This window comes from Anopheles darlingi, chromosome 2 (genome assembly GCF_943734745.1).
Source record: "Anopheles darlingi chromosome 2, idAnoDarlMG_H_01, whole genome shotgun sequence".
In the NCBI taxonomy this organism is placed as follows: domain Eukaryota; kingdom Metazoa; phylum Arthropoda; class Insecta; order Diptera; family Culicidae; genus Anopheles; species Anopheles darlingi.
This window is the reverse complement of record NC_064874.1, coordinates 71,318,915-71,341,056: the sequence shown is the minus strand read 5'-3', so window position 1 is coordinate 71,341,056 and position 22,142 is coordinate 71,318,915. Positions and strand designations below refer to the sequence as shown.

Below are 22,142 nucleotides of genomic sequence, written 5' to 3'. Positions count from 1 at the left end.
CATTAAAATTACGTCTAGCTATTTTACTTAACTCGCATATTTTTATAAAATAAATTCCTTAAATTAAAGATAAACTGAAGTGTAGTGAAGCTATGTTTGATGTTTTACATAAATTTCATGGAATTATGTAAATAATAATGTTCATTGAAGTTTACTTGCACTGCCTGCCGGAAAAGACTCCACATTAAGCTCCATAGTGAAATTTTCAGCAAATACAGATAGAAACGATATCGTCTTTACAAAAAAAATTATCATCATCCTCCAAACTTCAACATCACCATTCTAGACAACGGTGCAATTTCGCAATAACCATTAAGCCAATCAGGAGGAGTATAAGATGTGGTTCCCACCGTGCCACAACCATCAGCAGAATGGCAAAATTCAATTTTAGAAATGCTGATTCACTTTGAAGAACATCCTCCTACAAATGACTATTCGTGTCTGACTATCATTTGCGCTCGCCCGTCCCTGGCTACACCATATCATGTGCATAGACGCATACGTATAATGCATACGAGCGTAATTTATTCCCCTGAACATTATAGTGGAATTGACAGAAAATGAATATGTAATGGAATGTTCTGCTGCAAGAAAGTGTTGGCATTAAACACTATCTTGCTCATAATCGATGCTTCCAAAGTATCGTAACTGCTTTTGGATAATAGAACTATTGATGAGTGGCTCCTTACTTTCTCGATGAAGAACAACAGAGAAACACAGGTTCTGGTTGTATCCTTTGGTAAGACCGTAAGTTATGGGATACCGTATTTTGGGCATTGAATAATGGCGTTCAGACCCTTTCGGCTTATCCGACTCTTTCTCTTCCGAAAAGGTGGTCAGCTACATCCCTGGTGACTGGTCCCTTATTATTTTTCCTCTTCGCATTTGGGAGCCAAATAAGAAATTGTTCCATTATACTTTTATATTATGAATCTGTCCGCTGTCGGTGCCGTGCGACCGACCGCATCACACATCCCACTAAGGATCTGTCAGGGGGAGTGTGCTACGAACTCTGCCATTTTCTTGGCACTATCCAACCAATTGGATTTTCCTTCGGATTTGTGGAAGCAGCGTAGCAGCAGCAGCATGGTCTGAGGCTAAGAGAAGAACCCTTCTCACCAGACACCAGCCCCCGCGGTAGCCGTGATGTTGCCGTGGAGGAAGCAGCAGTCCCTGTCTACGTGCTACAGCAGCACACGGCGAAGGTCACTTGAATCAACTTGAATCTGGCGGCTTGTGACAACAGAGTTCCTCTTACAACCGCACAACATTGCTAGCTGCTCATCGCAGTATGGCAAGCGGCCAGCCGGTTACACTGTGTGTGAGGATATGAGAAACCAAAGACGACAAAGATGCCTTCAAGTGCCTGCATATCTTATCATTTGTATTCTTCTTTCTCCTGCAAGGCAAACCATCCAGCGAGACCATTAGCGAGACATTGCTGCGAAAAGGGACATTGTAGCAGTTAGCGCCAGCATTGCAGAGTTGTTGCAGATTGCATCCTACGGTCGGTATCTCCCATTTCCTGCTGGATATCGGGTACCAATTGCTCGGTTACTTTTCCCATAACCCACGACCAAACTCCGCCTTTCGTTCGTGGTAGCCTTACTCGAACATGCACGGGGGAAGGGGTCGTTGAATGGTTAAAGTACTTTTATAAACCTCGTGCTCTGTTTTATGTGAACACTACAAGTCTTGGAAATCAAAGAAAATTTCGGAAAACTTGTAAACCCTCGACAAAATCAAATCAGCCGCTTTAGCTTGACTGATCCTGTTTACAGTTCTTAAAAAGAAAAATAAAGTTATTTGCTGTTCACCGCCACTTACCTGACTTTTCTTTTCAATTTCGTCGGTTTTCACTCGATCAAATACATAGTGCACCTTCCACCAGCCCGACCGTGAGCGTGACCAATCGATCGTTAGAGCACTATAGATCTCGCGAGATGCGTATCAAACCCCGGCACAGGGACCATATTGTATCGTGGTAAGGCATGCTGCATGTTTCGCCGAAACCAATTACCACAATTTGCGATACTACGGCTGAGCGAGCGCTTGAGTGCTAGTCTGGGGTAATAAATATGGGTTTCTATTGCTGCCGGCCACTCCGCAAGTCGCAAGTGTTCCAACACTTTGAACGCGTGAAGCCCATATGAAGACCGTTTTACTGCCTCACTTTGCGCTGTGGTGTGGTGGCCAGGATGGCTTGACTTGCCTTTAGTATGCTGGATCGATGCACCGTTTGCAGGCACTACTGCAAGAGTAACTGATGGCTTATGACCATCACCGAAGGACGTCGATGCGTATGTTGTACGGTGGCATAATTATCCCGGGATGAAAATTACTTTCGCAGCACTTTAACACACGTTAACACGTCGCTTCGAACACTTCAAATACTGTGGTTTTGAGGAAATGTTTTTGAAAATTATAAGCACAAAAAACCGTACTCGATACAGCAACAACTCAAACACAAGCCACCTGTAACGTTAAACGGTTCTCTCCATGCACTGTACCAGAAGGTTGACGATCGGCGCTGGCACTTGTTGCCACGGTTGAAACCGGACTGAGCGTTCGGATTCGGGAACATCCAATCCCATCCTTGCAGTCACGATACCGTCACTCAACAATGGAATTGCGTGGGCATGCGCGCGCGTGCTCGGGGCAACCCATGGCACCCATGGCATTAATGCCATCACCACAAGTGGCAAGCCAAACAAAAACAAAGCTCACAGGACCCTTTTCTGCGCCCATTGCTGCCATTGGATGGCGCAGAGGGCTCCAACGACGAGGCCTTTCGACATCCTGTGCCAGAGGTCTACCAGCAGGACCACTCAGACCGGTACGGGCATGACTTTCGCTGCGACGGGACGTTCGACGCAAAATTCCGAAAAACTGAAGATTAAAGAGTCCCCTACCTTCGGTGCTAGGTAACGTCACATTTTCCCATTGCGGACAACCCAGTTGGGAAATTAAGCCTACCATTGTTTACACACACACACACAGTGTTCGCACGAAGCGACACAAAGTAGCGATGGCTTTAGTCTGAGTTTGAGCCCTTGGGCAGCCACGGGTACACCGATCGTGAGTCCAACGAAGCACGGCAGCCGTTTTGTGTGGAAACAATTTGTAATTATTTCCTCCTGATTTTACGGCCTTACTGGGGACGGGATGGACGGGCTTTTTCCTTCGAGGAGAATGGTTTCCATCTGGACTCTCCTTTCCAGCGTCGATGTACGCCTTTCGCCTTCGTTAGTTAAATTGATTCGGAATCAATGTCGGTCTCGATCCGGACTTAACATACACTTCTGTCCTTTCGGAAGACCTAAACCGCCGTTGTGCGTTGTTCAACATTGAGTTCGTTATACATCGCCTATAGCTCCTCGTTATGTTGTCATCTCCACTATAGCCCATCCTACACTGGGACAAATAACCTTTTGCAAATCCTCCTCTGTGACCGCGGATAAGAGGATTTCGTCATTACTACTGAGTAACTGATACTATAAAGATCCCCATCCCTATATATCGTCCCAGATTCGTCCTTTTCGGTGGATTTCTTGAGTGGATCAGATTCCTCAGACCGGCTGGCCGCTAGTACCCGAGAAGGTGTATCTCTTGTGCCATTTGTATTTTTCCAAATCTAGGGTCACTAGATTTAGTGAGGGTCTCTTCGAATTCGTCGACTGTTTATCACCTATTAGCACGACATCCCTGAAGCAATAGCTCGTCTTGCGCAATCTATCCAACGCAAAAAAAAACACTTGTTCGCTTGAGAGAGGGTCTGATCACTGCCGCTGGCCGCGTTCGAAGAAGCTCAAGGGTGGGACGAATTGCTTCAGGACACTCTGACACGTCATTTGAACGTTGAAACGAACAAAACTGTCAATCTCACAATCCCCATGCCACGACCCCCATGGGTGTTAACCGACATCCCTTCACCGCTTGCGCCGGCAAGATGATCCGTTTAAGCGTCAGGATGATTGACAAATGGGGCTGCTGCTACCGACTGACTACTCGAACGCCCTTTTGCTCGAAGCTATCCTCTACCCCCGCGGCCAACTGTCACATTTCGATCAAATTTCCCTGCCGGCTACGTCCACGGAACCACGGAACCAACACACACCCATAACCCATTCGCATCGCGGTGATGCCGCGACGCTTCGCACAACACAACCGGCGGCCATTTAACCGATAAACCGAAGTGCTTGTTGAACTTTCTTCTGCCAACAAAGCACGCCATTGTAACAGGGTCTGCGGTGGTCTTGCGGTGGTCTTGGGTTCGATTCCTACGGCGTTCGATTCCGACGCTAATTCCGAAAGCCCTTTCCCGCGGTGGAAAGGCCTTTAGGCCCGCGAGCAGTTCACAACCTTTACTCCCTCTGATCTGAACGGAAGCAGATGAGCAAACAATAAAAGAATGATGATGATCCGTAACAGGACAGGGGAACACGATGGCTCTCCGCTGCCACTGCCTGGTGCAGAAAGTTTTTATTCAAACCACCTCACCCTTCAACCCCCGTTCTTCCGTTTCCGTTTTCCGCTTTGCCCCTCCCCTTTGGCCGGTCTCAGCTGCACCAGCAGGCACCACGGCTGTTGCTCTTGATCCAGCTGGCAAAGCGGGTCACACGGGCATACACACCGGGATAGTTGCGCTGCGCACACTCGTTACCCCACGAAACGACGCCAACAATCTGTTGCCTGCTGTCCGGTGAGGATGGTTCGGCCGCAAGCTGGAGTGGCCCACCGCTATCCCCCGTACAAGAATCGCGGCCCCCCTCCAGGTAACCGGCACAGAGCATTTTGTTGGTGATCTGAAATCGATAGTAGCCCGTTCTCCGGCACTGTTGGTTCGTGAGGATGGGTACGGGCAGCTGCTGGAGCCGCTCGGAGAGTACACCGTCGGCGGTCTTACCCCAGCCCGTCACCGTCGCCATGCGCCCCGCATAATCGTCCGTACCGGAGGTCGGTAAACAGATGGGCACACCGATGCCGCCGGCCGATGGTCGAACGGGACGCTGGAGCAATAGGAGTGCCACGTCGTTGTTGTTGCGCAGCGCCTGGTAGCGGTTCATGATGATCCGGGCCACTCGCCGCTGTATGGCGTCGCTGTTCAGTTCGGCGATGTTCGGTCGGTTCAGGTATACCTGCAAGGTAGACGGTTTCAACCGTGCCACACAGTGTGCTGCCGTCAGGATGTAGCGATCGTTAATCAAGGTGCCACCGCAGAAGAAGCTACCATTATCGTAGAGGGCCGCCATCCACGGGTAGGGCTGAGTGTCGGTTGCATTGCCACCGATCACGCGCAACGTGTTCGAGTACGAATCGGTTGCATCCAGCGCATCGGCCACCACAGTACCACCGAGACCGCAAGCTGAAGCGGAGAGAGAATCGAACACTTTATACCGGGTACGCAACGCAAACCAAGGCAATTGGCCACGCCAAGAAGGGGCTGAGGTGTCCCAGTGTGTGTGTGTGTGTGTGAGTCTACATTACCGTCGCCCATTTGCCACTAACCACAAGCAGGACATTCAGTGTCCTGGTTCCCGGTAGTCTGCTGCTGCTTCGGCTGTCGGGTCTTTCCGGTTTGTGTGCATCCAACGTTCAGCAAACACAGCAACGCCACTATAACAACTCGATGGCCGCCGGATCGGACGAGCAGCAGCAGCATGTCGTACCTTTCTTCCTTTCTTCTTTCACGTCGTCTTTCAGTATGCTGCACGTACACCGTTGCAGCTCGAACTGGCGCAGAATGCACTTTCTTCCAGCAGATATATTAGTAGTTAACCTTCCATGCTGCACAGTACCATCCACGGGAATGTGAGCGCATTGCACGCTCGAGAAGGGACAGAAATCTAAAAGAATTTCGCAGACGATACTGACGATGCGTCGGTTTATCTCGACAACTAGTATCGCACAATGTATCTCAAGTTTGAAACAAAGACAGGGAAGCTCCGAAATGGAAATATTTTCAATCCAGAAGACGGAGAATACAATCGTAAACCCCATGCGTCCATAGTGTGATGGGGGAACCAGTTTTCTTGTTTTCAACGCAATGGAGGTGCGAAAACGTGGGATTGTGTGTTGTTTGCTGTGATCATGCCCTGCCCCCGGATTGTGCGCGATGCAGTATTTGTAGCCTTTTCTTTTTTTTTTTTTTTGCTGAGACCCTCGAGGATTTCGCCTTTGGCTATGATAAGAAACCTAATCCCCGAAGTAACATGTTGTGCCATATAAAGCAATGTTTACGGAAGTAGGGCAAACGGATGTGTTTCGATTATGTTTGTGGCAGGTTTACTGTAAGATTCATGCTGCTAAAGCGAGGAAGTCCAACTGTAATTGAAGGTGATATGTTTTAGGAAAGTGTTGTTGAAAACTATACTTGAAACCATGGCGCGATTAATAACACACTTTCCGACCATCATTGAATGGATCATATTTTTTACTAAACTTTCTCCATGTGAACAGGGAAATCGTGTGATCAAAACCAGTCGTGATTTACCAGTAGTCAGTAGCTCCAAGCAATCTGAATGCAAAAAAGATTCACAAAAGGTTTGATGTTTAAGACCCCTTAAAGATTCTTATGATTGACAACAGCATATGTAACTCCAGAAATGTAATTTCCTCAATCCGTTGTGGTTCAGGAGAATGGTAACTCATTTTCACACAAATTTTTAGATAGAAAACATCTTGTCTTATATGCTGCAGAAGGACATTTTCCGAATTAGTAAAATATTTTCGTTAGATGATCTATAAATAAAAATCCTTTACCTATTCGAATATTCTAGTAGTACTAGTATCTTGCTTGATGCTCTTATGTCGTAAACGTTAGATAATACTAACAGAACATAATATACTGACATACTGCTAATGGCATTTCAAATACACCACTTGGAAGCTCCAACCATTACTCACGCATACTCAAGAACGATCGACTACAGCATCGCATACGAAAACTCGACACATTCTGTTCCGCACGAGGCCACAATCGGTAATCCTTCGGGATGATTGTTTATCCTTTTTCGCAATCGAATTCGACGAACCGAAAAGCCCTTCATTTCAAATTCCTGAGCTTGCGTTTGTCTCAGCATCATCACCAGCGAACACGACCTAATCTTCCGGACATGACAGAAGCTATCGCAGCTCGTCGGTGATTCTGATTTAAATGCAAAGTCCCTCAACCACCACTGCCACCACCACCGCCCTCTTGCCAGCCAGACGCTTCACCCAATTGAACCGTACCGAGTCATCTCAATTTAAGTATCTTAGCGAATAAAAGACGGCGTACCTCAACGTCGCTGACTCGTTGGTAGGCAGGCACATCGCGGTACGGTGTTTGGGATTCTTCAGCCAAGTATGGAAACTTTCAGCAAACGCCGCGCCACCACCGCCGACACCCCCTCAAGGACGGCCCTTTTTCCCTCCCCTTGCTCCCGGTGAAGGTAAATTCGCAGAACCCGCGAAGAAGCGAAAGGTGACTTTCGTTCGGGGCCGCCTATAAATCATCGGCAAACACTTTCGCGGCAGCCACCGTAAAGCAAGGCGCCGTGACGATGGAAGGACGATGGGGCAAGAGGGGGAATGGAACCGGGAAATAAATTAAATTCTGGCTGGCGGATGGCATCCGGTTACGGGTTCGCGTGGGACAACAATCAATATCAATATCAGTGGTCCGCGTCGCAAAGTCAACCATTTTTCCCTTGTCTAGGGGGGTCTGGTATATCTCTCTCTCTCTCGCAGCCTCCAAACCCTAACCTGTGGCCAGTTTCGTCCTAACGATCTTATAATTTAATTTGACCGTGAACCTGGTCCTGATCATGGTTCCTGCTTGGCCAGGTATGTATGAGTGTCCCGTTCTCTACCTAATTATGTGTAGAAGCTTCCGCCAATCTAAAAACGATGACCTTTCGACCAAAGTTGTCCCATTAAGAATGGCTTCGGAAGCATTGACGTGTAGTTGGGCTGTTATTGGCTCAACCGGTACTCCCCGTACCAGCAATCCACTGTTCTTACTCGATTAAGTCCACGCTTAACGGACAACTAAACAAACACCTTCCCAACTTACTTTGGACGGAAGTTTCCCAAATTTTCTCGCTCTACTCCGCACGCTATGTGACGGTAATCCGGTCCGATGTACTGCAACAAAAGTTTTCCTTCTCTCGGCGTACCAGGACGATATGGCCGTGACAAAAATACCCCAGGGGAAAATGTACGTTCTCTCCATGCTCGGACACACGACCGTTCCGACATGTAGGATATGCCGGATATTGTGAATGGAGACCGAAATCTGATCAAGCGGCTTACTGCTGAGATGCCACGCGGCGAATCTTAATGCCCGTTCGCAGGAAAATATCCACCAGCGGGTGTCGAAAATTGTCGGAGAAAAAGACCATGGAGGGGAACCATGGTACACTCGATATCCCCGAGTCATCTTGCGGATCTCGAAACATTTTGCGAAACGTTTCTTCTCCAAAAACCATATTTTGCGCGTCCTGTTCAGTGAAAACCCAGTGAGTGAGTGAGCAGATCTTAGCCTCTCTAGCTCTTAGGCCGTTATCGGGAATCATCGGTCGTGAATGCGAACACTGTAGGTGGTCTGATTAATGATGGCCACATTATAGTCCAATGATGTCGTTATCAACTTTCCACGATCTTATCATCGAACTTTGCTGGGTTGAGTAATTCACTGGAAACCACAAAACGGGGCCAAAACCATTCCGTTCCGTCGTTCATCATCGTGACAAAAATACGAATCACGTTGAATCGGCTTTTGAATGAGTTTGGGCGAGGTCTGCGGTGTCGGACCATTTCGCTTCCACTTTTTTCTAAAACTTTTTATCTCGTTTGTGCACACTGTGCGCAACCAGAAATAGGCTAGAGGATTCCCACCTCCAGGCTTTTAACACAAACAAATGCAAATGAAATGCAAATAGAGTGTTATCGGAGCGCACATGTGGAGCTGTACTGCGAGCAGTGAAGCTAATTGTTGAAGTTCCTTTTTTTAATTGCATTCCAGATGGTTTTGAATCAAACATGATGATGTTGTATGATGATGGGGGATGGATGGCACCAAAAAAGCATTCATTTCCGGAAACCAATCCCGATCCAATCGAGTATTTTAATCATCTCGTCTCGTTATCTCAAACTGCACACGTAAGTCCTTCTTGACGTTACGCGTTACGAAACGGTATAAATACTTCATTAGCTTTGCCTCCATTACTCTAATTGGACTTATGGCATCCGCACACTGCTCCCGGGGCCATCGGGTGCGTGTCAATGAATGACTAACAGGCTCTCTATGGTCCTTTGTATTTCTTTCAACAAGTGGCCATCCCGGAAGCAACTACTACGTCGGTTGGTTGCGTGTAAGAACAACGGAAGTCATCCTTTTTGCCTTACGATGGTGCTTGGCCCACCTGTCACCCAGACACACACACACACACGTTACGTATGATATCACCGTTACTTCCCTGAAGCCCATTCGCACACCATTGGCGAGCATAATAATGTGACCAGCACCAGCATCTTGCAAAGCATTTTCCCATGAACATGAAGGCAACTCTTTTATGCCGCTGCTCTGCTCTGCAGACGAAACGACGTCACACACGCACCACCACCACCACCACCACTACCACCTCCACCGTCTCCAACGATGCCACTTTGGTGCCAAGTTCATTTATTACCGAATTCCGAAATGATGCCCACATTTTCGGGGCCATTTATAAGCATGCCCAACACGAACGCTTACCGCCAATCCAATGCGGTGGCCACCGTTGCACGGGTTAGCCAGTCAGCCAGCCAGCCAGCCAACCACAAAGGCCACGGAACGGCGAACGGTGGTAGGTCAGGCGAAAATCGATATTTTTCACGCACTCACACCTTTTCACGCACACGCGGTAAGGATGCACGGTTGACGGTGCCAATGATTTGGCTATGGCCATCACACAGTCCCAAGATCGGGACGCTACTGATAGCGAAAGATTATCGGTCGGTGGACGACGGTTTGCGGAAAATGCTTTTCTTTGCGTTGCGTTCGTGTCGATGGGTGCTCCACGCGCTCCCCGAAGCACTCTTTGTTGCTCCACGCGGATGGACGGGAACTCATAATCGTTCCGGCATGCCAAGCCAGCACACACAAGCACAACATCACATTCACGTGCTCGGTTTCGGGAAGAAGAAAACGAAACGTTGCTTCAAAAATGGGTTCACCGTTTGTAGTGTAAACGTTGTGGCACATATTACATATTTGATGCTGCTGCTCTTTATGAGCCTCAGGGGATACAATACACGGTTTTGCTGTTTGGTTGCTGCTGCATTGGTGATGTTTGGTGCTCTCCGCGTGGAATGCAACCTACGGAGAAGAATTAGAATGGCAACCGGCATTGAGCGACTGGGTGATCACGGGATGACGGAGATGCTCTTCCGAAGTATTATAGCAATAAAAACGCATGCACCGTTACCGTAAAAAACATTGACTTGATCAAACATGGTCGTTCGTTGAATATTCATGATCAACATCAATTTAATGTTGGACCATTTTTCATCAAATTATTTCCCTCCTATTTTTTCAAAACAAAACAGTTCAAATTGTTTGCGATATTCATGAATCACTCTTCGGTTTCAAAATGCCAGAGAATACTGATAGATGATAAAGCCTTGATTAAGTCTTCAGGTCGAAAACTATCATTTTTCCATTAAATCAAAGAACCCACCACCCCTTAGGTCACCGGCTTTACGGGAAACGTCAGAAGAGAACATACCAACCAAGAACTCCCCTTTGATCCTATTTGATAGTCACATAAGATAAGGAAAAATGTTACGCATCGCATTCACTGTATTTAAGGCCAAATAAATCAGTCATTTCTATTCATTAATCACATATTAACGAACCCTTCTCCTTCCTAAAGCTGTAGAATCAACGTTAATCAATATTCTCATTTCATTTTAATAAATGTCTAGAATATGTTGTAAAATAAATGTCTAGAATCTGTATTTTCGTGGAGAATAGAGTTTCGCGGGCTAAACTTCAACACTTACACGCAGCTCTGCGAGAGAGTTCGGGGTGTTGATTTAATTTAACAACACCGTGCTAATGTGCGACATGTCGCTGTATGATGGATCCGAATGATGGATGATAATACACATCGTTGTGCAATAATTTGACACCGTAAATTTGCTCACTGGCTACTAGCTAATGGTGCCACAACAACTATAATTGAATAATTCTGTTTATCATCTGCTTTAAGATGATGTTAGGAACTTTCATACTTTAACGGACAAACTCCTTTGCATTCTATACCCACATGTACAGAAATGGAGCCGCCAAGTCTTTGGAAAGCTCGTTCTGGTATAACAGTACACTCCGTCTACTTTCTGTAGCCGCACCCATTTTAATTTAAGTTGTTGGTTTCGAACATTTTGAAATAAAATTGAAATTTTGTCTATTTAAAATGTTCTAAAGTAAATTGAATTAATAAAACCGATTGAACGATACGCTACAGTATAGATGCAGTGAACAGAGTTTGTTTCAAGTTGCTTAAAAACTGCTATACAAAAAAGCTCATTTTTATCGTTCAGCAAGCTTTCATGGCTTTCAACAAAACGGGAGCGCATGGTGAATCATTGCAGGGGGAATTTAAAACAAAATAGGTCATCATTAAATCGCGAATCGTCGCAGCATCACGTTTTATCTTTTTAAACTTATTATTATTTTTTAATTTCAATAACTGTAACAAGTAATACTACTACTTATAATATCATCAGCACCACAATTTCAGGCGGACAAAGGAATAATACTAAATCCCGCAGCCAACAGGTGGACAAGCAATAAGTTGTCACGTAGTTGTTGTGGTAGTTGCTGTTCCCGAAATACAGTTTGAATAATCTTCTCGAGAAAAGTAGCATGTTTGCCACCATCCACTGCATACGTGGATGCAGTGAAGTGTACTTCAAGGTACACTTCTCCATAATACGTAGAGCCACTTATTGCCCCCCTGCAGTGCATCCACTGATCTGGCCCACTCCCCTGGAGCATCGTTCAAATGTTTTGAAGATTTGCGCGCCGCTCGACTGCCAGCGATACGCTCCGATTGATCCGCGATTGACCGGCAAGCCCCTCTCGGATTCAACCCGGGCTTAACACAACATTACGCGCGCCTCGCAATTCGACGAGTACACCGCTCGTCACCAGAGAAAATCCATTAGCGAACCCGAATGCTGGCGCGGCCGCACGGGCGGCCGAACGTCGACACCGAACGCGAAAGCTTCCTTCGACCGTGCGCGCGGTCCACCGGCGGCCGCGACAGTGAAACACCACACCACACAAACCGTTCGGAAGTCAGCTCGAACGGACGTGTCCGTACGATCAGCAGCAGCAGCAGCAACAGTAGTATCTCGAAATCAACCGGCACCGGAGGGAATTGCGGCGGAATACACTCGACAAGTAATTGTTATCTCCTCAGTCTTCGCTCGGTTTTGTGCTCTCTCCCTTTCAGTCGTTCTCGGATCTCTTTCTCTGTCCGTCGCGTGTGTGTGTGTGTTTGTTGGGCGCAACGTGCGCACCGTGGTCTCTCGGCCAGCAAGACGTGACGACGAAGGGAATTTGTTATTATTTTGATTACTTTGCATCAAAGCCAAATCCGGCGCACGTGCAATTGCACATCGCACCGAAGGAAAGGTCTGCGGCATACCGAACCGTGTTTCTTACGCTTGCACTCGCTTCCGGACGTCGGGAGCTGGGTGGTTTCGTGTCCGCGTCGTACGGACCAGAGAATACGTCCCAGTCCGGCAAACTGTGTCAAAGGTAATGTGCGAGTGATCCCCGTGGTGGCGGAAGTGGCGCAAGCGAATGCCACCCCCCCTACGAATGCAGTGAGCAGAAAGCAGAAAGTGGCAATCCGCTCCGACACGAGTCCTCTTCTTACTCGCGGTTTTGAGGTGCACCCTGCATGAGCGCATACTATTGTGTTGTGCATCGTGATCTTGTGAGTTGGCCTTTCGGGCCTGGTGGTGTCGCTCTACGTTGTCGTCAGTGTAGGAGAGAAAGAAATGCGGATCGCGTAGTCACAACTAACCGATCACCATCATCACCATCATCTCTGCAAGTGACCAGCAGCTCGGCTGAGAAGTTTGGTGAGATTGTTTTCACATTTCTTATGATTTTTCTCAAGTTCTTTCGCATCTTCAGTCGCTTGGATGCTGCGCAAATGACAATGATCCATTGAGGCGACGATCACGACCGGGCAGCACATGACTATCCGGGAAGAAGGGGGTGGGGAAGGGGGCAGAGGAGTTGCTGGTCTCGGGGCAAGGTGGCACGCGAATGTAAACAGTGCTGCATCACTTGTTTGTACTATCGCGGCATCTTGGAGTGTGTGTGTGTGTGTGTGTGGTTGGGGGGGCTACTGGTCGCAAAACACAAACCAAACCTTTCGCTAGAGGCACTACTGATCGTACAACAATCCACAAGAAAACCTTTGAAGCACACTGTTTGCTTACAGCTGCTGCTGCTCCAAACCACACCACAGCACACACCGAGCGGAAGCTTTCGAATGTGCGAGCTGATATGCGAACGCTAGGAGCCACCGGTGCGTGGCACAAGGTTTTTTGGCGAACAACATTTATATTGTGACCGATTGTGAGGCGACCGGGCCGGGGTCCCGGTAGCCGGCAGCAGAGAAAGGCGCGGTTGCCATTTTGCGATCGCACCACCACCATCCTCAGAAACCAAAGAGTGCAAAGGTAAGGGAGCTAATGGTGGCACCATTGTTTGTGACGACCACAACAACCGCGAATAAGGCCATCCACCCGACACCCCTTTCCCGTTATCGCGCGTGGTATCCGTTAGAAATCAGCTGGTCGCTTTGGGTCTCCTCCGTCCGTCGACCATCTTTGGCCGATGGAAGTGTGTGTGTGTTTCGAACGTGACGAAATTTTTGGGATGTTATCAACCGGAACGGCCATCACCAGGCACCGGGCCCAGCATAGCGATCGAATGACGATATTCGCAGAGTGTCAAGTAGGGGATAAAGGCGTGCTGAAGCACACACACACACACACACACACCTAGCACCTCCTCTGCGCTCTCCCTAGATCGCGCTCGGCGGACACTGCTGTTGACGTTGACAATTTGGATGGCCGCCGATGAGTAGTGAGTAACACAGTAGTGCCTTCTGTTGGTCCGTGACGGTATTAACCATGCGTCACTGACACATTGTGTGTGTGCAGAGAGCGCACACGCCGAGCCACAAGATAGTGCAAATTTGTCCACGCAAACTGTGTTTTTTGCGCGTTTGCGGATGCCGCGCCAGAGCCGGAACAGGGACCGGAAAGGGGAACGCGGTAGCCGGAGGAATTGTTGAAAGTGTGAAACACCGATCGGAACGAACGCCGTGCGGCTCTCCCCCCGTGTGCGTTGTAATATAAGTGAGAATCCTCTCGCTTAGGAAAAACCACATGTGACTTGACTTGACACAAGTCGTCCACAAACAACCAACCGCGCCAGACGATGACGACGGCGATGACTGCTTTAATATCTGTTGCAGTTTGTGTGTAAAGGTTGTTGTTATAAGGCAACGCAAAGGGGCACACGCCCCCTTCAGTGGAATATCATCTTTCGCGGTCGTCTTTTATCTTTCCCCACGCTGCGCTGCAATCGCCTTCTGAGCTTTGTATTTTTATTGCTCTGATAATGAGGAGGAAAGGAGAGGCTATATAAATTTGAGGCTTTGATAATCATTCCTGAAAGTCATTGCCGCTTGTGCAAGAGAAGCGCATGTTGAGAGATGTTTACAAGCGCGCGCGCGTGCCTGCTGCTGCTGCAACCACATTGCCATCCCTGTACTCGTCATCACATCTCGTATAAGGGCCTACCACCATCGCCTGCCTTGTTTGCTGGAATCGGGAATCAAACCTTGAATGTTCCGCTTGACAGGTTGCCACGTTATTACCTAAGCTACGAGCCGCTTCAATCATTGCGACACTGAATCTCGAAACGCTTTCGTTTGCCAAATGCCGTTGTTTAGTACTGCGTGCTACGCAGTGCACTTTAACGCAAAACACTCTAAAAATAGTGACCAAGGACGAACCACAGGACTACCGAAAAACGGGTCAGTGGATTCAGTTGAATTCCGATTATGTAAATTCCAGTCTCTCGGACCGTTCCCGGTTCTACCAAGCGTGTTGACCGGGACCCTGCGCTCTCCGTAACCAATTACCATTCCCATTCCTGTGGACCGTTTTTTTCTTTTAAATGTCAGTGTGAAAGTGGCGAACGATGATTTCGGTCAATATTGTTGTGATTCGCGCCAGTTGGCTGGTTTGGCCGCCACCGTCTGCTTGATGCGACACTTCCTTTCGTGAAGGACGTCCTTTCGGGCCGCGAATCGTCAACACCCAGGGGCGGGCAGGTCCATTTGCTGTTTGCTTTAGCTCTGACCAAACGAAATGGCTTAAGGAGAAACGATTCACAGCGGCTCACCGACTCACCGGCAGCCGGCGGTGGACTTGGTGGTAAAGATGACAAAATGATTGTTGATTGCGTTGGCTACGCGTGCCTCGCCATGTGCGGTGACTAAAGGCTTGGCCCGGTTCTGCGCTCAACGAAACACGAATCTTGACCTTCGCCAACATCAACCCGGGTGTGAGTAAGTGTGTGTGTGTGTTTGTGAGCGTGCACGTAACACTCGACTCGTCTGTTCGTGCCGCGCGACACGACATCACAGTCTCCCGGCTCTCCTCGGCTCGACTCGCAATGATCTTCGACAATGACCTTAGTGGTGGGGGGGGGGGGCCCTTCAGTCTAAGCCCTTCCGAAATCGGAGCTTCCGGAGCGCACTGCAACCGCGTTGAACCCCAAACGCAACGCATCAGCGCCGGCTAGCACTTGCGAGCAGGCCGGCCGCCGAGTGAAATTCAAGTTTCAAGTTCCGAAATCACATCACGGAACCTCGATCCGCGGTAAACAGGTTTTGTCCCGCGACGACAACCGCCGTGCGCTGCGTTTCGGGGTGATTGTTGGAGTTTCTGCCCATTTTTGTAGGCCTTTTTTTTTTGGTTGCTGCTCGGACCTCGAACCCGACGCTGTTACCGCCGTCGAGTTGGGTGCTTCAAGGATAGAGGCAGCCCCTTCACGATCGATGGCTTCTTCTTCGGTGTCTCGCGACGTGACGACTCGGCGACGACGACATTGGGGCGAGGTTTTCGAGGGCGGACCGCGCGCGACCGAGAAGCTTATGTCAAGTCAGTTTTCAGTTGCTTTCCCGTTGATCGGTTATGAATTCTATTATACTTTTATGCAAATCCCTACGCCGTTGGCTTACCACCGTTCGCAGATCGCGCCAGTCCGTGGCATTAATGCTTGTTGGGTTGTTGTGCGCGCCGGTTGTCGCCGGTTTCTTATTCTTCTACAATCCAATACCGACCGAAACAACCTGCGTTTTTCGATGGTTGCTCATCAATTTATTGTTGATAAATACCAATGTTACTACCGATCTGATCTGTTCTGTTTCTCCCAAAAGCTCTTCTCTCAAACAAAGCACTTCTACGACGGAGAGGAACATTCTAACCAGAGAACAATAATACCTCCGAGAGTTGCGTTGAAATGTCCAACTGTCAGGTTGACCGGGCGCCATTCTAGCCATTGGTTGGCTTTTATATAACTTCACTCAGCGCGTTAGCGATCGTTCGCTAATTGCGCCTGGTTCAGCTGAGTACCGGGTGAGCGTTCCCGGGGCCGGACCCGTTCTTTCTAAACAGCCAACGCTGACTGTTACGCTGAACCACGATGCACGATTCGATTCCATTTGCAGTCGAGAGGACCCACGCTAGGGTGTCTAGTTTTGCATAACCGCATAATGAAGCGCTTTGTGAGTTTCTGGATTGTTCCTCCGCATCCAACCAACCAACCAACCAACCATCCGACCAATCCAATTACCAGCCACACACAGATCTCCTCCAGCGGGATCATACGTATCGTGTGATCTGAGAGGGGCCCGGTTTGCCCGGTTCTCATGATGCCACGGTGCCCGATTCTCGGTCTGGTTGTATAATTTGAAACTGAATGGGAATTGTTTCAAATTTGCAAACTGCTCCCCCAGTAAATTGACAGCTTGTTAACAATGCTTTGGGATCCGTCTTTGGATGGATCTAGAAGTAGTAACGGCGGCGCATTTCCGAGAGTTCTACTCGTGTTACGTCCTTGTTTTTTTGTTTTCAAGTTTTGCTTAAAAAAATGGATTCGGATCTCGGATATTGCCATACCTCAAGTGGCACCTTTTTCCGTACTATACCAATATCAATATAAGCGGATATTCGCTTTGGAGAAGAGCACTCGAGTCTGGATCGGCCGGTTATTTCATTTCCCGGAGATCCTACGAAACTTCTTCCATTTGCTCCCGGTCAGGTGCCGTCGCCGTTCAAAGGAAAAGTGTTCTTCCCAGAACTGAACCAGCAGCACTTTCCATCCATCTTTTGGACATACCTTGCCATCTTGCCATGTGTGTATTGGTGTCTGTAACTTACTAAAAATTCATTCCTTCTTCTCATACCTTCACAGAACGTTCGCACACGGAAACACGGTGTGTGTGTGCGCGGGAACCGGCGGATCACCAGCACCCCTTACTGCAATCACTGCTCGCACGAGTGTTCCAGGGCGGCTACAGCGCAAACTAGCGCCCGCGGACGCGGACAACGGGAGGACCTTCTTATCTCCCATCGAGCGAACTACAGACTTCGACGCACGCCGATCGCGCCGCGTCGAGTGATTGATTTATTTGCGAGGTAATAATAATTGTTTACTAAGGCGCGCAATCGATGGGAAAGGAGGGGGCAGGGGGTAGGGAGGTCGGCTTTCCTCGAGGCGGAGGATGACGCACCAGCTACTCCGATTCCAGCATTGGCACCGATACACCGATGCGTACTGTGGCCCTACTCTCGGGGTGTGTGTGTGGGTTGTTCCGTCGGTTCATTAATCTAATTGCATTTGCGCAAACACTCCGCCTCCTCCTCGACGACGACGACGATGTCCATCCTCATCAGCTGCGTCCTATGGTGCGCTGGGAGAAGGAAAACGGGAGGTGACACGCGACCGCCAACCATCAGCCATCGCGGCGCGCAAAGACACGCGAGAACCCGCGGGAACGCAGATAAAACAGATGATTGCTATCGAGGAATGGTTTCGTTTCGTTTCGTGCCGTGCATTGCATCCATCTGCATTCGACGAAGGGCACGAAGGTCATGGCATGGGCCAGGACCAGTGGTGGACGGATCGGGTGATGCCGGACGTCGGACAAGACAAGAAGGAAGATTAACGGAAGATGCACTCGAGCCGTTGTCCCGTCTGCAAACCTAATCGCGCGTGGCGCAGCAGTTCGCTCTGTTCGCTTCTGCACACACCAAACACAATGCACCAGTAGTGGCTGAAGGACGCGTTGGGTCCGTGGTATGGCGTGGTGTGGCCCGGTTCCTGCCGTTCATTGCGCCCGCGACATTTGATGCACTTGATGTCAACGGGCTGCAGTGTCATTCATCTGTTGCAACTGCAGCAACGCTTGCCCTTTGTGTTGACACCGCGCCCTGGGTGTCGTTCACATTTTATTTCCTTCCCTGCTGATGCTGAGTGTAATAAAAGACGTTTGCCATGCCACGAGCGGTGACCACCGTGATGTGATCATCAGGCGTTCAAAATGGCGCTGGCTTCGCCATTTGGTGCTGTGTTCCAGAACATGGCGCACGTGGCGCATTGGAAGACAAAAATGCCCTTTCAGCTCTACTTCAGCTCACTCCGTTCCTAAACCGCGGCGCAGATAATGGATCGAACACCTCGCGTTCGCCATACGGAAATACGATGTGGTGGCCGGAACAGCGGCCATTGATGAGTCTATTAGGAGTGCCAGCAGTTGGTCCAGTTTTTCCGCGGCCCTTCCCGAACCGATCCAATTGACGTCATGCCGTCGTTTGGCCAGAGCATTTTCCGCGAGCGAGCGCGCGCGCAATCCAGAGTCGAACTGACGGGAAGAAGAGGGGTTTGGGTAGCCAGAGGAAAGTTTACCAAACCTCCTACCCGTTGTCTCTTGCTCGCTCTCTCTCTCTCTCTCTCTCTCTCTCTCTCTCTCTCTCTCTTTCTCTCTCTTTCTCTCTCTTTCTCTCTCTTTCTCTCTCTTTCTCTCTCACATTTACTCTCTATGTGTCGGAATAATTTTCCATCCCCTTGATGGATGTGTAACCAACGGTAACGGTATCCAGGAAGGAACCGGAGATGGATGGTGACTCAAAGAGAGAGAGAGAGAGAGAGAGAGAGAGAGAGAGAGAGAGAGAGAGAGAGAGAAGGAGAAGCAGGCCCTGAAGTAAGTGGTTTGTACTTTTAGTGTACAACTTTCCGCGACGACCCTTTTTTTCGTCTAATGATTGGAGGGAAATGTTCCAATTTATTATCCGAGCTAGAGCACGGCACGCACACCAACAGACCCAGTAAGGGAGAGAGATAGAGACGCTGGAAGATGGCCAGAAACCAACCCCCCCCCCCCCCCCCCATCTGCATCCACTTGTCTGTTTGGTGTGTCTGTTATTGGACGTCTATTGCGCCACAAATGGCGTCACAGCACGAGTTCCGTTTATTGTTCTGTTTGCACCAACTGCACCTTTCCCCTTCCCCTTTGCGCCAGCCAGAAAGTTTGGTGGAGGCATCGTGGTGATTGCCGTCCGGAATGGCTTTCGTTCGCTGTTCGAGATGTTAGCTGGAGCAAGAAGATCACTCAACATGACAGATCTAACGATAGAGAGAGACAGGGGACGAGTGTTGCATGATCGAGACGAGCAGCCAACGAGAGAGAGAGAGAGAGAGAGAGAGCAAGAATCGAGAGAACGTCGATGATCCGGCGGCTGATGTTGATTGCCGATTGTGTAATGGAAACCCCCGCCGTTACCAACAATCTCTAATGATTCGCACAAGCCACATCGTAAACCGATCGCTCCCAATTACATCTAGACATTCCCTATTCCTGTCGGGTGTCGATGTCCCTTCCAGGCACTGATCTGTTGCTCTTCGGTGCCCTTGGTCGCCCTAAGTATTTATAGATGGCAACCTTTCGTGTCCGTCTATATTTGTGGCTGTATTGTGTTACAATTCGTGGAAAATACTCGTCAGAAAAACACACACACACCGGTGGGTGAGCCCTTAGCCAGAGGAAAAGCGGAAGAGCAGCAATTAGTGGGATGCGAATAGACTATGGCTGTGGTTTCGGATTGCGGTTCCGCTTTTGGAACGGCGCGTATCGCGTATGGAGTGCGTTTTATTTTTGGTCCAAATGATAATCATAATTTTCCTTTCGCGTTCACGCAATTGCTGCCATCGAATGGAGAAGGTCGGGGGTGGCTTTTTGCGAGGATGCTTGCTCGCTGTTTTACGGTGTCCCCGGTTTACCCATCCACCGATAGTTAACCAGTTCCAGTTTATGCGGTGTTGCGATTCCTTTCGCAAGAAGCTATTCCGTTTTATTTCCGCGTTTTGCCTTTGTGCCAAATCATTGCCCCGTTGATGATGATGAGACCATTGATGATGGGGTGATGGTTCGTTTGTTTACCCTCAGCATTGATCATCCTTTTTGTAGGTCAGCACGACGACGGACGCGGTGGAGCGAATATTCATGAAACACGTCATTCACTTCCTTCGAGCACAATATCACCCACGTCATCCGTCGACGTCGTCGTCGTCGTCGGCGTCGCATTATCCACGAGATGGGGGCGAAGAAAAGCACATTTTTCCTTCCCAGCCAGCGTGTCCTTGGAATCCGCTTGGAGCTGCACCAACGCGACACGCTGTGTCTGATGAAATAATCCTCTCTGACGACGACGACGACGAAAAAAACTCCGCTGGAATAACTTCATTTTCTTCGTCCAACGATCAAGGGATGGCAACATTCGTGTGGACGTTGGTGGGTGTGTGTGTGTGTGTGTCTGGTGCCCTTCGAGGGCATCCATAACGATGACACTATTGTTCCAGTGACGCTCGATCGGAGGGGCTATCGCACTCGAGCAGAGTGAAGTGCTGCAGCTGCGAACCAACCGACACATCGATATCAGTTTTATGTGTGGTGCCGCAAGCATAACATAGCCGTTAGTTTGGCAGGGGAATAGCAGAAAAAGGACAAAACGGAGACATTTGAGGTTCAGCTTCAGGTTTTTTTTCTGCGTTTTGTTGATATTTTTAGCCGCCGCAGGGCCCGGGATCATCACAAGGACATTGATTGATACTTGGTGCTGGTGGTGCTGCGCGTCTGCTGGAAGAGGATATGTTTGTCGCACATCCTGTGTGTGTGTGTGAGTGGATGCGAAGGCAACACTCATGCAGCCCAGCAGTCTGACGTGAACACAAGCGAAAAAGCAAACAATGGAGTGCAAAATGCATTTTTCCTTAAAGGATGCCCCATACAAAGGGGAGGGCATACTAGCTGTAAGAGCATCAGGAAGCAGCATTCATGGTTCCATTTTTTGCAATCATTCATGTGCAAGGACACCAACATGTGCAACAGACAAGTTGCTGGCTCGCTATTCATGTTTTCTGTGGTATGAGTATTCAATAACTGAAACTCGGGTTCACCTAAACAAGAACAAAGCGAATTTTCAAACCTTAACGTTCAACCAAATACTGTGGAAACAATATACTTCATTGTGTTTTATAGCGATTCTATCATTTATTGCACTTTGCGTAACACGGTTCGTGGATCGATTGGCAATAGCTTTTTGATGGCCACGGAATGCGTTTTCAGGCGCCTCGTCAAGGGCACCATTTTCTGCCAAAAAAAAAACCAACCAAATGTCCCGTGCGGTGTGTCTTGACCTTTATGATTTTTATGTGAGTTCCACAATTCATTTTAAAGAGACACACTCGGTTGATGGCCTTTCAAAATTCGGATCGGAGCCGGGACCCAAATCAATTGTAAGTCCTGCGATGTCTCCCGGTGTTAATGCACGACGTACGACGACAGCCAGGTAAAAGGCAAAGCTACCTCCCGCGGACGTCGCGCTTTCTCGCGCTCATCTTGTGAGCCGCCGCGACACCCAATGGCTGGCGTACGGTGGTCGGCGGCACAGATTTGTATTTTCAAACTGTTTTAGAATCGCCGCACGTTTAGCCGCGCGCTCGGTCGTAACCT

General features: G+C 48.9%; 3 protein-coding genes across 10 annotated transcripts in view; 1 reads left to right on the top strand and 2 right to left on the bottom strand.

Moving 5' to 3' along the window:
- Window positions 1-2,470, bottom strand: part of LOC125950786 (synaptotagmin-5) — a 6,582-nt gene extending 4,112 nt beyond the window's left edge. Inside the window, exon 1 of the mRNA XM_049679079.1 lies at window positions 1,828-2,470. The gene's annotated coding sequence lies outside the window, so the exon portion shown is untranslated. The remainder of the gene's footprint in view (window positions 1-1,827) is intronic.
- Window positions 2,471-4,559: 2,089 nt separating this feature from the next.
- Window positions 4,560-12,940, bottom strand: LOC125959503 (uncharacterized). Its single transcript, XM_049692328.1, has 5 exons — window positions 12,915-12,940; window positions 12,698-12,782; window positions 12,357-12,383; window positions 5,509-5,662; window positions 4,560-5,365 (listed from the first exon to the last, which is right to left on the bottom strand). Exons 1-5 carry the CDS (start codon window positions 12,938-12,940, stop codon window positions 4,560-4,562), a joined length of 1,098 nt encoding a protein of 365 aa, XP_049548285.1.
- The window catches only part of LOC125950772 (dual 3',5'-cyclic-AMP and -GMP phosphodiesterase 11-like), a 55,126-nt gene continuing 45,307 nt past the window's right edge, over window positions 12,324-22,142 (top strand). For 4 of the 8 annotated variants that reach the window (XM_049679037.1, XM_049679036.1, XM_049679040.1 and 1 more), the window contains exon 1: window positions 12,334-13,122. In XM_049679037.1, coding sequence (XP_049534994.1) covers window positions 12,939-13,122 — 184 coding nt within the window. In that variant the 5' untranslated portion in view covers window positions 12,334-12,938. Of the gene's footprint in view, window positions 13,123-17,545; window positions 17,770-22,142 lie in introns of all 8 variants that reach the window. The other 4 variants (XM_049679044.1, XM_049679042.1, XM_049679043.1 and 1 more) reach the window with 3 other exon arrangements.